Source organism: Cinclus cinclus, chromosome 3 (assembly GCF_963662255.1).
Source record: "Cinclus cinclus chromosome 3, bCinCin1.1, whole genome shotgun sequence".
Classification (NCBI taxonomy): Eukaryota; Metazoa; Chordata; class Aves; order Passeriformes; family Cinclidae; genus Cinclus; species Cinclus cinclus.
In genome coordinates, this window is record NC_085048.1 from 20,576,530 (window position 1) to 20,593,148 (window position 16,619).

The 16,619-nt window shown below is 36.7% G+C and overlaps 1 protein-coding gene across 1 annotated transcript in view; it reads left to right on the forward strand.

Moving 5' to 3' along the window:
• ARHGEF10 (Rho guanine nucleotide exchange factor 10) overlaps positions 1-10,810 on the forward strand; it is a 79,619-nt gene extending 68,809 nt beyond the window's left edge. The window contains exons 26-28 of the mRNA XM_062488532.1: positions 1,654-1,828; positions 8,259-8,381; positions 10,296-10,810. Coding sequence (XP_062344516.1) covers positions 1,654-1,828; positions 8,259-8,381; positions 10,296-10,810 — 813 coding nt within the window. The remainder of the gene's footprint in view (positions 1-1,653; positions 1,829-8,258; positions 8,382-10,295) is intronic.
• The last annotated feature ends 5,809 nt before the right edge of the window (positions 10,811-16,619 follow it).

Genomic DNA, 16,619 nt, shown 5'->3' on the forward strand with positions numbered 1-16,619 from the left:
GTGTGATGAGAATATCAGCAAATCTAGCCATAAGGGCTGTTTCTGTCTTTGAAAGATGTTTTTTATGGATAAATTCTTCTGTTGAATAAATTTTATGATTTTCAAATTTTGTGTATCATTTGGTAACAAATGTAGTAGTTACTTGAAGAAAACAGTGAATATAAATGTGCCTTCCAGAGTTGCTTACCTACACTGCACTGCTTACCTGCACTGCTTATTCTGCAGTGTTATTATTCAAAGAATGAAAAGGTAATACAGTAACACTTAAAAACTGAACATTGGAGGAATAACATTAACAAATGAAAAACACAGTAGATAATTCCCATTCTCTTTAAACAGAAATTTCTCAGTGAAAATAATAAGTTTTGCAGTAATAAAGTATGAAAAAACAATTAAGACTAAACATAATACCAAAAGTTATGCTTTGTGGAAATCCTAAATTATTATTCTTTGTCTCTGATCTTAGCCTGTTAGTTGAATTTTGATGGGAAATTTCAACAATATATCTATAACACTATTATATTTCAATTTTAATGAAAAAAATACCAAAATCTAACTCTTAATTGTAACACCTGGAAAATTTAGGTGTATTTCACAAGGAAGGAGGAGGTACTTCTACATTTTACCTGCAAATGTAATAAAGAGTATATAGTAAGTTAAGTGAATATTAGAGCACTTATTACTTCCATAACCCTCAGCGAGAGATTTTTATCCAAGGAACAGTTAGTCATTTATTTAGCTAAGTAAGTTGTGTGTTTATCAGACTGGCTTTCTGATAATAGCTGGCACAACAACAAAAGGCTGTGTTCAACTTTAGTCTTCTTACAAGACAAAACTGGTGTTAAAGAAAAGTCCTTTCTTCTTGTTAATGATTAAGAAACTTTACTACAGCTTTATCTCACATGTTAATAGAGACATACAGAGAGAGAGGTTTCTGCCTTCCTTGGAGCCAGGTTGTAACTGGCACTAGCTCAAGGAAAAAGGTCTATCTTCAAATTGTTGTGTTACTTACATATAGAAAGAGGATTTTGGCTTTTATAATGAGAAACAATAGCTAATACTTGTGAAATTCAGAAGCATCAAAAACCAAACCACAATATTAAGGCTGACATTGTTATGTGTGTAATTGAGCAAATAATTGTGTGTTTATATTCTTAAACACTATCTAAATATGACTTTTTATTACATTATTCTTGTTATGAAAAGACCCCCTGGAAGAACAAAAGAAACATGTTTTTTCATTGATGAAATAGATGTTCTGCTATAGATAAAAGTACAGCTGTGGTAGTTTTCCCAAAGGAGTAAAAATAAAGAAATACAAAATCCTTTTAAGTCTGAGCTGTTTCTGGCTTGCCAGCCCCTATCATGCAATATTTTTAAAAACCAGAAAATTGGAGTTGCTCTGTTGTTAGATGGAACCTTGGCTTAAGAGCTGAGAATCCTTTTATACTAATGGTGATATATTTCCAAAAAAAAGTCCCAGGGAAATTAACATATAATATGTGGCTATCAGAACATACCCTGAGCAATGCAGAGGAAGCTTTGTCCTTGTCAAAGAGGTTAAGATACAGTGCCTGCACTGAAATGCTGGTAAGAAAGGTTGAGTGATGTCCTTGACTGCATCTCCCCACAGAGCCCTTGTTTTTCTTGCAGAACCATTTTGAAGCCCATCAAGAGGAAGGGATGGTGATCTCTCACATGGCTGTGGCTGGAGTGGGAGTCTGGATTGCCTTCACATCTGGATCTACTCTTCGACTGTTCCACACAGAAACACTGAAACACCTCCAGGATGTTAACATTGCCACACCTGTTCACAATATGTTGCCAGGTAGCTGAATTGCATCATATGGTAACATTTTTGTTCTATCACTGTTGCTCTCCAAGGATGTAGATTAGGCCAGAAGCAGAAGATTCATCTTGGATTTTGAGTCTGATAAGTGTCTCCTGACTATTTGCTTTAGTAAGTTATAGTCCATCTGCTGCCCAGGTGAGATGTGTGCAGTGAGCTGGTTGAGTAACAGCTCTTCTCCTTAGAGGTTATCAATGTGATTAGGTAGATAAGCAGGTGGATTCTTCTGTTTGGTCATATTGTGTGACTGTGAAACAGTTGGACAATGTAATCTGTCATGAAAATGTGTTTACTTTGTTGAGATTAGCATTTGCTTTTGGAACCTTAGAATCAAGTACATGGAATCATTTTGCCTAGGATCTGGACCAAAAAACCACTTTCTTAATTTTAGTTACATCAGTAGATCCAGGGAACTCGGCTGAACAACTCACATGCTGCCATTTTGGAGTGTGTTCAGTGTTGTGCTGACCGGAGCTCTAATTTGTTGAATTAAATGGTTAGTCTTAAATCTAACCTGTGGCTGTTAAGATAAAATTTTAAAAATTAAAGCTCTTTACGCATTTTAAGACAGAAGATGTTCAATAGGCAGTTGAAATGGCTTGTGTCAGTTTAGCAAGTGAGTGACAAGGACCTCAGCATCAGTAAGTGCATCAGGTGGGAGCTGGGGTGGTGCTGGGAGTAGAGACAGAAAAGTGGTACTAGCATGGCTGAACATGAGGTATCCATGAGTGGGCAACCATTCTTTCTGTTTGTAGACTGGAATTGACCAAGCTTCTGCAGTTTTTATGGGCAATGTGTGTGCCAGCTTTATTGCTTAGTTTTTTTTCTAGCTGAAGCCAGTTCTTCTCACACAGAGATTTTATTTATATTATCACAGGAGTTAGGTATAAATCTTACATCAAAAATGTTTCACTTTTTCAGTCTGTCTTCTTACCATATTTTCTTTCAGATGACATTAGCTTTACAATAAAACTCCATTATCAATTGTGTCTGTTTGTCATGTTCTAGGCAGGGTGCTTTTCACATGTGCTGTTTGACCTGTAGCTCCAGCACTGAACAGCAGCAAATCACCTGCCTATAAATAAATAATTTGATTGGATTCATCAGCATTGTGCAAAGAAATCAAGATCAGTTGTAAAATTATTAATTTTTAGTATGTTCTGCTGTTCATAGCGGGTGGGGGGGAAGGGTAGTAAGACCTCCCTTATATGTATTTTCTGCATATAAAAATATCTAAAAATTTAGCTTTGTGTTCATTGCCATGGCAATAAAACTGCTGATGTAGCATATCATTATTTTTGTAAAAGAGTTCTAGCTAATTATAGCTCCTTGGTGTCATTCTTACCCATTTTAGTTCATTTTTTTTCTCAATGTCTTCACAGAAGGCACACCAGTGAATGGAAATCGAAGTTTATTTTGGGAGTAGGACATTATTACAGCAAATGTTGAAAGGGAGACTCCTTTCTAAAAATAGACTGAAATTCAATTATTTAGCAGCAGCTCTCAGTCCTCTTTATATGATTTCAAAATTGCTGCAACAACAAAAGCTAAAAGACAGAGTAATAGGAGGTTTACATAATAAAGCACCAGTAAGGACTAAAGCAGCAGTTTTGGAACTAAAAGTAGCTAAAGAATAAGTCAAGTTCTATATAGTATATAATGAGATAAAAAAAAAGGATAAAAAAGCAACAAAGTGAAACTGAATTACAACATGGCTAAATAGCTGTGTATATAAATACGATATCTGTATTTGCCTTAATGAGAAATGTTTACGATGTTTAGTTCTAAAGGAAACAGCTCTGCTAGCTTTCTGAAATTCAACAGAAGTTCCTTAATATGCAGAAATGACAGATAAGTAAAAATTCAAGTGGTATTGAAATGAGAGAAGAAATTGGCGTAAAAATATTTCTAAGAGTCTTTAAGAAGAGAGATTTTAAAAGGCAATATTTCTGTATAATTTGAAGAAGCTGGACTTTTCCCAGGATTTTAGTAGTAACAATATGTAATACTGGCCCATTAGATTCCCTAGAGATGTCATCTCTGTCCTCATTTCAAGCAATGTAAATAAGAGGAACATTGCTTCATTAAGTTAATGAAATTTTTTTGTAGTTATACAGTATAAGAAAAACTTACTGTCACTGTTGTGAATGGTTACTGTGAGTTACAGTACTGTACTTAAAAGATAACTGCAGTAACTAAGCGGAGTAGGAGGGTCTCATAACCTTAATAATGACTTCTCATAGCATTAAATTTTCCCGGTTTTGTTCTTAGGAGAAGACAGTTGTAAATATCACATCTCTCTGTCTTACAAAGGACAGAATCACAGGGGAGTGAAGTAGCAAAGAAGGTGATTGTCCTTATGATTTGGTGACGTTTAGTAATGCAAAAATCCAGACCGTGTGTGGCAGATTTTTTTACCTGCCGGAAGTAATTTTAAATCTAATTTAAAATCCACTTCTGAGTATTGGAGATTGGAAGGCTCTCACTTTCTGGAGCTGTGGAAAGTTTGCATGTAGGAATTCAGGACTGGAAATGAAACCAGGGTCACAGAGGTGATTATGGGGTAGACATTTAGTCTAGACTGGTCTGCAATACTACTTACTTCATTTATCATCAGAAATATTTCTTAATCATGTATAACGAGATTGTGTTCTGTAATGAAAGACCAAATGCCATGTGTGAAAGGAGGAGAATAGTTGAGAGGAAGAACATAATCACTGTTATAGATCCAGCTAGCTGTTTATTTCACTGTCTAGTTCACTGTGGATCCACAGTACAGCTGGATTGCTTTTAAGGAGCCTGAGCACAGCTCTGTTATCTTAACAGAGGGTATACTGGGCAGCAGAGAAATCTATAAACATTTGAAAACAAATACATACATTTCACTAGTGCAACATATGTCATTTGTAGAGCCAGTTTATGCTTAAATATAAAATCTGTAGCTGAAGGATCAACTTTTTCAGCCTTTGTCACAGCTCACAGCAAAAAAAATCATACTGGACATGGACAGACCCACTTGTTTTTTCACAGTCACAGTCAGTATTTTACTAAAGAACATCCTTAAACATATTTTTGCTTTCAGCTCTAAAAGAATTTGCCCTTTTAAAGAGACTACTGTAATTACTGTGTCCTTGATATTTCTTTGTTCATATGGATGATGACAGGGTACCTGTTTAACAAAGAGGTGATAGCTGCATAACTTACTGTATTCTGTTTATATTCATATGTCCTCTTATGGCATGTGTGTTTCCTGGAAACAGATGGCAAAAACAAAGAAAAAAGAGAAGTATAATTTCCTCTCTAAGGAAAACCAGCTCTACTGTGAGATGCTGGGATGTAATGCAGTTGCTTTATGATCATTGCTGGGAAATGATAAAAAGATGAGAGAACTTTCGGTCAGCCCAATAGATCTGTACAGTAGGCAGGTTTTTTACATTGTAAGAGCAGCATGGCCATGTAAAGGATATGCAGCAATGTTTTTGCACCTACTTGGGGTTGAATTCAGATCTATGAGGATTTATCCAGCTCTGGAGGCTCTTGTAATAGAGACCTGAGAAAGGTGAACACAGAGCAGACCATACACTTAATTATTGGCTTCAATTCTTGTAAAGTCAAGATCTTGTTCAGATTATTTTATGGACTCTATTTTTTTCCTCATTGGTACAGTGTGATCTAAAAGTTGTTATTTAAAGATGGCTATTTTATTGGTTTTGGAATATGTTTATTATTTTCCCTTAACTTGTTAATTTGTCTGCTTATTGCATAATACATTCTGGGGATTTGGATTGACTATTTCTCTCTGAATTGGAAATATATCAAAACAAAGTCAGAAAATAACAAAGATAAGTATGATTTCTAACCTTGGCTAGCAGAGAAATTAATATTTTAATTTAGTTGTATATATATATGTTTTATATATATACTTTTTTTAGTTGTTTTATGTTATTTCAGAATACCTTCTCAGATGCAGATATTTCCTGCTTTTCCAAGATTTCACAGCAAACAATTTTTGTTTTGATCTCACTGTAGCTGTTTCATACTTTAGGTTGTGCTCAGTGTTTAAGATTCTAAATTGCTGGCTGATAATTTGCTGCTTTTACCTATGGAAAGAATAACACGTATTTCCCAATTAAAAATTACTGTCTAAAAGTTGCTTCAGGTTTGGAGGATGAAATCATGAATTTAATATTATCTTTTAAATGCTTAAAAAGCATTACAGTTCTATTGTTTAAAATAGGAGCATCTTGCTTCTGCAGGGGATTGAGAGGCAACAGTGTACTTGGAGCTTTTGATAATATTAAAAGTTAAAAAATTGCACTCAAGTATTTGTGTAGTTTGTAAAACAAGCTCTAAGTTAAGCTAACCTTAGCTTGCACTTGCTGTGGTGCAACTGGTAGGTAGGAGAGGACTCACATGTTGTAAATAACATGAGCAAACCTGAGCTCTAAATCACAGAATTCATATACTGATTTTTGAAAAGTCCAGAACACAGAGGTATTTGGGCATTACTGTTGGGACTTTTGTGCTGAAGGAGTGCCTTTGTGTGCTTTGTTTTGGCAATTAAATTAATCTCATTAATATCTCAAAAAAGCCAACACAAAACCAAAATAAAAACTCTAACACCAAACCCAGGTAAACAAAAAACCCACTGAAAGGGAAAACTTCAAAAGATTTGTAATTTGTCTACAACACAGACCATCCTTGCGTATTTAGCTGAGGAGGGATGATGAATCCTACCAGCATAAACACCTATAGTTATGGAACTCAACGTGGGAGTCTTTGAAGGTCTGCACAAGTAGATGGAGCCTTTTAAACTTACTTGTCCTTGTTACACCTGACCAGTATGACCTAATCTTTGTGCCTTTAGGGTGTTTTAGGATGTGCATTTAGGTAGACAGACCTTGGATTCCAGATCTGACCCTATGTGAACTTCTTAGAACACATCATTGCCAGGTTAATACTTTGGTTTTGTAAAGTTCTGTGAGGAAAGACTTGGACTGTGGTCTGCCTCCTGATTTCCAGTCAAGTGCTTTGGGCAATTGTCAAGTTGCTTCTTCCCTGCTTTCCCAGTGAGTCTGTAATGCATGTATTCTTGGATGTAAATTAGCTCAGCTTCGAAGGACAAGACAGAAAATGCATTCATTTGTGAAACACCATAATTAAGATCCTTCTCCAAAGTGTTGAACATGAGGGTTCACTCAAGTTAAATCAAACATAAAATTCCAAATCTTGACCTATTAAAGAAGCAATTCACAACTTAAGAGCTATGATGATGGAATGACTGCTTTCTTACATGTAGAGTTAATAATAAATCCAAGAATGTGTATGTTTTGAACCTGAAACTCTTTGAGCTTTGAGCAGAGTTCAAATGCTCCTCCCCATAAACTTGGGCAAGAGTTTGGGCAGCTCATGGTTTCCGTTTCTGAAACTTGTCAAGGCCATTTTGAAAATCCATCTAAACTGAATCGAACATACTTTTAGACAGCATTGCAAACAAAAGTTACTTTGTTTTCATCATAAAAATTGCAATCCTGTAAATAGTGTCGTAGAAAAGCATAGAATAATAGAGTAATTTTGATTGGAACTTACTCTGGAAGCTGTTTTGTTCGTCCTTCCTGAAGAAGACCAGATTGGACCTGGTTGTTCAAGGCCTTGTTCAGCCAGATTTTTAATACTTTTGGATAGGATGGAGATCCTACCACCTCTCTCAGCAACCCATTGCACTTTTTGACCACCTTTATGGTGATGCAGGTTTTCCCTGTGTAGAATAAAATTTTCCCATGCTCTAAATTTGAGCATGTTATGTCTTATCACATCACTGTGCACATGTGGATAGAATCTGACTGTCTTCTGCACATCCTTCCATAAGGTAGGTGCAGACAGCACTTCCTTTAATATCTCCGGTCCCCTGATCATCTTGGTTGCTTTCCACTGGACTTGTTCCAATATGCCAATGCCATTCTTGTATGTAGGAACCCAAACTTAGATGGACACAGCACTTCTGATAGAGTTTCACAAATTAAAAACTAGGAGAAAATAAGTAATAGTGAACAGGCATTGAGTCTTGAGTATAGAATGTTGCTGAGTATTGTGAAGTGAAATGCCTTTCAGTTTTGTTATTGGGAATATACAAACATAGCCTATTCATAAAAGTATGTTTGTAGAGACAGTCTGTGTCCACCTTTAGATGCTGTGGTTCAGAGATTTGGGGCAGAAGGTTTCAGAAGTTCAGTAATATTTAAATTCTTATGTATGTGAAGTGTAATACCATAACCCAGGAAATATTTGCCTTTGTGAGGAGTGCTTTGCTGAATTGACGTGGTACAGCTGATAGTCTTTGCCTGAAGTTGCTTTGATCTAGGCAAAGGTCATGACTGTTCAGTAACAGAGCACTTGCTGAACTCCACAGGGCAGCAGCGTGTCTCTGTGACCAGCCTCCTGGTGTGCCATGGGTTATTGCTGGTTGGAACAAACCTGGGAATAATAGTAGCCTTACCAGTGCCACGCTTGCAGGGGATTCCCAAAGTAACTGGTGAGTGAAATTTCTCTAACAGATTGAGTACTGAAGATGTCACTTCTCTTCTGCCAGTAACTTAAGTGAACCTGCAAAATTATATATATTGTTTAGATAAAAGAGCTGTGTGATGAAATTATACTTGTTGTTCCTTCCAAGCTTTACAGTATTATCCAAATACTTGTCTAGTTTTGTCTCACTTGTTTGAGAGGGGATAACTGTTCTTTAAGAGATAGGCATTAATCCTGTCGGGTTACAGCCAAATATCTGGGGATTAGAAGAGAATGCAGACAGTCTTTTTTTCCAGATTTAGGGAAAATAGGTGCATTAGGTTTAGAGACACAAACTGAAAAATGAGCAGGTTGTCTAACTATTTTTTAATAAATCGGTTTTGTTCCCTTTTTCCCCAGACTGGAGACTTGGAATATATGAGAGTATATATTTAACTTTTTAACAGTGATCAAGGTTTTTTATTCTGGAGAGATGTATTTATAAGTCACATTCATATTACCCCATTTGAAATACAAACACACAAATACTGCTGTATCACTATACAAGTGCTTAAGCTACTAGCAGAAGGAAGGTTTTAAAAGTGTGTTTAACAGGGGCTTTTCCCCAGTGTTTTGGATTCAGAATTCTGCTCAAGCTTCTGTGTTGCAGAGGGAAGCTGGCAGATTTTATGAGGCAAGCTGTTTGCAGCTTCCTCCAGGGGGAAAAAAAAAGCTTATGTAACTTCACAAAATGAAAATAAAATCCTCTGTGTTCAGCAAAATACGCAGCAATAATCTGGTATGACACAGGATAAATGCTTTGTAAAAAAATCTGGAAACTATCTTACTTGAAAATAAATGCAATTGCAAGAACATGCATAGTTGCAGAATCAAAACATCTCTCATTCTTCCATTTTCTGTTTTTATTATTTTAGTTTATGTCATATATTCTTGCATTTATCTGGGATCAAGATTTGTCAGATTTCACAGATCTAGCAACATTACATTTAGAGATCAGTATTTTTAGTCTTTGATAACTGTATTTTGAGTTTAAAAACGGTGCTTTTTCCCCATTATGTTTCCAACAGTGATAATACATCTTTATATGATTTTACTTCCTCTAAAAGCAGAATGTGTTTTAAAACATGAAATGCATTTGGGAGTTAGGGATGGATGTAATGATTTATAAGGTTTGTGGGCTTTTCCCCTTGCTAACCTAGCTCTTTTTCATATTGTAGCTTACTTGGTGGAATGCAATTTTTTTTCTCCCTTTTTTGCTGTAAAAGGTACATCTATTGATACTCTTACAGCTTCTCAATTTGGCCATGTGCAATTTGTTTTTCATGCGTTCTAATGATTTGCACTGTGTAAATTTCCTTGTACCACCACTATCCCACAGATTAAATACTTTAAAAAAAAAGATTGTTCAGTCAATTCCTTATGAATGTGTAACAATAACTAGAAAACCAGAAGGATGAGTTTTAATTCCTATTGTACAGTGTGTATGGGTCTGTTGCAATGAAACAGACGTTCTTATGCTGTTCTGGAGAGGTACAGAGGTGGAACAGGATTGATTTGAGGTACACAAAATATGTGAAGATTACTGGAGAAAACTCAGTGTTACATTTGTGTTGATGCCAGCTAAAAAGACAGCAGTATTTCTGTGTTCATGGTGTAGTGAGAACAGAGCACAAAAATACATCATCTAAAGTTGATATACCATATTTCAGCTGATTTATTAGTGCTGAAACACTTGTGGTAGAACATTACTTTTGTACTTATTTTTTTCTGTAAATAGTGTCCACACAAGGCGAAAGACTGGATGCATATAATAGGGCTGTAAGGGTTATGCTGTTCTGAGCAAACTTCATGAACTAATTATGGTAGGACATTGTGGTCTGAGAAATTATGTTCTTTAATTGTGTCTTTTTTTTGGCTCCAGGAAGAGGAATGGTGTCATACCACGCACACAATAGCCCAGTCAAGTTTCTTGTAACAGCTACATCTATAAACAAGAAGAACAGAAACAAACTGAGGAACAGCCTCCCTCTTGGCTCAGAACCTAAGGATGATGACCAAAAGAACATTCTGCACAGTGAAAGACCAGGCTCTTCCCTTAGTAACACCCAGGACACTGCAGTTTGGCTGGGGGATTCAGTGGGGTCCATCGCACAAAGAAGTGACTTGTCATCATCTTCTGGATCCCTTACTTTGTCTCATGGATCAAGCTCCCTAGAACACAGACCAGAAGACAGTAACATTTATGAGCTTTTGAAGGATCAAAATATCTCATTTAAAAGTAAAAGACAGAAATCTAAGAAAGTGAAAGCAAGTTCAGTATTAGTAATTTCTGGTGGCCAAGGACACAGAAGAGTGAACAAGAAGACCAAGCAGCAGCGACAAGATGAACTAGTGTCTTCAGTGATGGTCTGGCAAATCCCACTATTAAATGTCTAACTGAACTAAATCCAATATTGTTTCTGCTATTAAAAAAAAAAAAGGTGTGACATCCTTTAGTGGCTAATGCCAGCTTAGAACCCAAGCAGACAGACTATACACCTGGGAGCAATTTCAGTAGGCTTGGATCACAGGATTAAGGGTGCAAGACAGTCTTCACATACTTTAAACATTCTTCAGTGTTGGAGTATTGGAAAATGTTTAGCTGTTGGTGCTGTCTTTGATAATTAGGAAAAAAAAGGAACTGTTAGGGACTTTTAAATGGTTTTCGAATCTCTTATTTATACTCACATTTATAAGTATCTTAATTATGTTCTAGCACTTAGGGAAGGTGAGGAAGACTTGCCATGTTTTATGCTGGTTTCTGCTTACATTAATCAGTTGTTCCTACTTTCTCCAAAGAGACATATTGCATGGAACAGTAGATTTTAACAAATTAGCAAATATTTTTAAATAAGTAGTCTAATGTGAGCTAATATTATTTTGGCAAGAGTTATAATAGTTTAAAACTTCATTCCACACACCAGAGTTTGGTTGGAACAAAACAGGCTAAATTAACTAATGAGTATTTGTTTATTTCAACATAGAACATAATTTTTTTAAAATACTAATTTCTAATGCTCAGTATTATTAGAAATGTTGCAGTATAAAAAGCACGTTAATTTTCTTGGTAGGTGCAATGTGTATGTGACTTGTTTTTGTTATACAGAAAGTTGCAAGGATGGTTTTGGGCAAATAAAAAATGCAGATACAGGACAGGTGTGCTTTGTAGGGCTGCTAACACATCCCTCCTCTGCAACTCAATATCAAAACTAAACATGGATTTTAACATTTTTAAGGAGGCATGCACATCCAGTAAATTAACAATGAAGTTATTAATTAAGTCATTAATTGGGAATATATATACTAATATAGGAATATCTATAGGAAGTCCAAGTAATCACTGTAAGCCAAACATTAGCTGAGTTGTGCTGTGTCCCCAGGCAAGCATCTATCAAATAATATCACAGTGCAACAGCAGAGACATGGTCCTACCTGAGTGGTGAGCACTTCTTTTCACCCAGTTTCAGCAAAGCATGGTCCTGTAAATGGGTATTGAGGAAAGTGGGGTGCACAGCTTAATTCCCTCAGATGGGCAAGTTGTTGCTTTAGTACTGTTAAAGGGATGAATTCTAAGTAGGGACCTAATCAACCTTTTATTGATGAATTGATGTATTTCCAAAGGAAACTTTGAATTTGGGATTCGTACTGGAATTGCCCGTTGCACTAATCTCTGCACATGTGAAATACAAGACAAAGGTTTCAGCTCATAAATACCTTGCCAGAAATGGTGATGAGATACATCATTCAGTCAAAATCTGTTTAATGCAGGTAACTTGTTGAATAGTTGCTGGGAACATCATTTCCCCTAATAAGTAGACTGAAATACAGAGAAATTGGAATGATTAAGTTTCAGTTTTGTTTAGAGCTCTAATATTGTCCATCAATTCAGTAAAATGTCATTTAAGTATATCGTAAGTAGAACGTTAGTCAGATGCATTGACTAGAATCAAATAAAACTTCTGGCTACTTTGGTACCATTATTGTCCATTAAGAGGCTGATTTGCCCTGAAATTGTTTCTGCTACTTCTAATTCAAAGCATTGATTCCACTATGTTTTGTTTCACTCTGCCTAGTTTAAATCACTATCAACCATAACAGCAGTGGTTCCCAGCATGTGCCGTTTCAAGGCAAACAGTACTAGAGACTGAGGCATTTTGTTGGATATAGTAGTACAGTTAACATTTTTAAAATGTTGCTGAATTTTATTTTCTTAGTTTTGCAGCAGATTTCTGTATTCTAAAATTTTCAGTCTTGTCTGCTTTAAAAAGCAAACCTCTATCAAGGTGACCCCAAAATCGGTGTGTAGGCTTGACTGAACAAGTTTGACACAGCACTGGGCTAACATCAGGTCTTCCCTGATGCCTGACACTAGTGAGTGGCACAGAGGGAATGCTGGTGATGGCAGTCTTTGCCTGCTAAGTGGCACCAAAATAGGCATTTCAAAGTCAGATATGCATCCTGATTTCAGAGGCTTTGCCCACACTCTCCATTGAACCATAATAGCATGGATTTCAATGAATCATAAAGGATACTTGTTGTAGATGGGATTGTAGGCTTAGGATCTTCATTACTGTTTTCTGTTTTCATTCCATGTCTTTTGCTGTGTGTCTTGCAACTTCAGTTGGGTTTTGTCGGTGTTGGCATAGGCTTAGTGTTGGCTTGAGTCCTGGTAGGGGAAAAAAAAAAAAACCAAAAAAAGCAGACTGCCTCTTAGCCAGGCAGCTGGCAACATTTTCCCCAACTTTTCTTTTTCTCCCTGACCTACTGCCTAGGCTCTCCTGGCTTGAGAGATCAAAGCCAGTTTCATTTTCTATACTCTTCCATAGCTATGGCCCTGGGAGCTGCTCTTTGCCCACTGTGTGGAAGTACTACGTTGTACAGTTTACTGTATGTATATTGAAAAACAAGTTTAAAGATTCTTCTGTGTATAAAGCATATATAATCTAGTATCCCTTTGCTACACTGCAGCAAAAAGACCACAGGTTTTATTTCCCATGCTCCTTGGGCATGGTATTCCACGTCCCTGCCTTCAGGACTGGAGAATCACATCTACTCCCTGATGGATCTTGATCACTAGGAACAGTGAGTAGAGTCCACCACATAACTGGAAATCCATGCATGGTGTTATTACAGGATCCTCTAGCAGTAGTTCTAGAGAGTTGTAGAGACATTTATCCTGTCAGCTGAAATGTAATTTTCTTCAGTTCTATCAATGGAATAGTAAAAACAAAGTACAAATCTGCTCTTCTGAAAGAACATTGGAGTTTTGCCGGTGACTTCTGTGAGAAAAGAATGGGCCCCTCATGCAGTTCCCCTACTTTGAAAATACCTATCTATTTATCTTACTAAGCTGTAAAGCAAAAGAGAAGCTGTATGTCTGTCTTTAAAAATACATATCGTCATGAATTAGATTTTAGTCACTAACTGAGCACAAGGTGCAATGTTTCTTTTTAACATGCAACTTACTGGTATTACCTTATTATGAAAATAGGCAGGAACCAAAGTTTCTCTTACAGCTGGCAAATAGTCCTTATAGCTGTTGTATACTGTGCTGCTCAGAGATTGGATTTTGCTTTCTGATACTGCTTTTCTCAATTAATAGCAATTATGAAAATAACAGGGAAAAAGAGGAGCAAATGTAACCACTACAATATATTCTATATATGTTTTCTAACACATAGTAGTGTATTTTGTAATGTGAGCCATAAAATGTGTGTATTTATGTTCTAAGTATAAATTGAGAAAAATGTTGAATAAAAAATATGATAAAATTAACTTCAGAATAACATCTCGGCTTGTCATTTTAACTAGAAGGCTAGAATTTGGGTCAGGCATTAACAAATTATATATATTAATTATATATATGATTATATGCATTAATGGACTCAGGCAAGAGAAAATAGGATATGTGGTTAGGATGACAAAGATGAATTTTTTTTTAGTTTTATATTTCTACAATTTAAATGACAGCAAATGCAGTTTCTGAAAATTACGCAGTCATTTGCGTCATATGCATCATTATAGGGTTTGGTTAATGTATCAGTGGACCCAAATAGTGTCTAAGCAGTGTAATTACTACTATGTTATGTGGAGTAAGCATCAGCACTTGGGCACCCTGCATACTGCGTAAAAATGAGAAGCATTAATTTTGAAAATGAGTATTGCCAAGCAAAGGCTTTAAGAGTGGAAATTAATTTTCAGTTGCTAACAGGCAATTCTTTCTAATTAATCTGCCCTAAAGGATACATACATAATCCCATGATTGTGTTTAAGTACAGAGACTTGTGTTTATCAGACTCAGCAATAGCCTTTTCAAATGTACCTGTGCTAGTAGAAGCAAACAAGGGGAGTTACTGAAATTCTTTGGTTGCTAGGAAAGCATGCCTTTTTGCTCCTGGCCATATACCACATCTCTTTAATACATGGTTCTGAAAAACATCGAGTCATATGAGTGTAGGATACCTGTGCACTTCTGGAGACAGATTCTTTCCCAATAGGAATATACAGTTTATTATTTATGATAGCAATCTGAGGGATAAAACTGCTTACTGCCTCTTTGAGAGAGGCCTGGTTATTGAGAAGGGTTTCCTGAATTGTGGTTCAGTGCTTAAACTTCATTGCTCCTCTCTCTTCTGTCCTATTTAATTTTCTAAATGCATACAGACAAATTGGTTTTTGTAAAATGCATTTGCAGGTGAGAAATATCAGTCATTTGAAAGGTGCAGCTGTAATGGAGGGTTCTGCATGAGTTGGTCTGTATTGCAATGAGTGATACCATGGAGCTGATAACAATATTTTTAGATTGCTTCACATAGCTTCATAGTAATAATACTTCACATAATAATAGTCCTGTTAAGAAGGCAGATTAGTATCTGTAGCTAGGAAGAAAATAAGTTGAAAAGCATTTGCTTGACTTGAAGCTATATGATGAGTCTGTAAAAGCACAGAGATTAAAGCCATTGCTGCTCTCCTAAGCCCATGATTAGTCCTTTAAACAGTCTCCTCTTTGCAGGTGTCCTGTACATGTGGTGGTGGAAAATGTGTGTGTGAGTAAACTGGCCAGGGCTAGGGCAGCAAGTGGAGCACTGAGCTGTGATCACAGGTAGTAGTTGGCTGACTGGGGTTGAGCCTGGCCTGGGCTGCTCCCATCAGACAGCGTTGGCAAAGCCACTTACCTGATGTATTTTAGGGACTGATTAACGACGTGGATGTAAATTGTGTGGTGGCATTTGGACAATGGGCTTTCTCCCTCTAGTTTGTTGATACTCATGCAGCCTGGCATGTTTCCATACAACCTTTTTCCTGTGGCATAGATGCCTAACAGTCTGGAACTTGGGACTAGTCAGGAGATAGAAATACTTACTAGCATAGACTTGACATGTATCATACAGGTACCAAGCTGGTATAAGGAGTGCCACTGTTAATCTGGGATCATCAGCTGCCTGCACCATGCCACAGCTCAAAATTCTGGTCTACTTCCTGTACCTTTCAAGCTTTAGGGGCTTTATAGCTGTATGTAGAATGTACATCCTGTTTCCTCACAAATACAGCATGCACACTGCCAGATGTATCCGTTAGTCAATTTCAGAAATCTAGATCGAGATTTTTCAGAGTTAGTTGCTGCTGCTCTGTAATTGTGCTTATTTGATTAATAGCATTTTCTTTAAAGATGTACCCAGCTACCAAACTGCCAGAAACACTATTTTCCTTCTAAAACAAAGAGTCAACAAAGCAACGCTGAAACAGCTTCAGATGAAAGGATCTGAAAATTTCCTAGCAAGTGGAGATTTACTGTGTGACTCCATTTGAAATGCAACAATGCCGATATATGACCAAAAGTGCTTCAAGTGCTTTGGCCAGGCTCCATAAACCACACTATAAAGCAGTTAGTCTTTCACAGCATGACCTTCAAAGGTGTTCAAAGGGATTTTTTTCCTCCAGCAAGACAGGCCTCGACAGCAGAACTGTAAATTCTACTGTTGTACATATTGTTATACTCCAAAGATAATCATGGTTATCATTAGTGTGTGTCCCAACCTACAAGATGAGCCAGAACACCTAGGATTAAAATGACACACCTTGGGGGAGATGAAATCATTGTAAGAATTTACTGGAAATACAATTTCAGGAGTATGTTGACATCAAAAAGTCCAGCTGAGCCTCCAGCAGAGTTTTCTCAAAGCACTGAAGTACCTGATTTCCATTG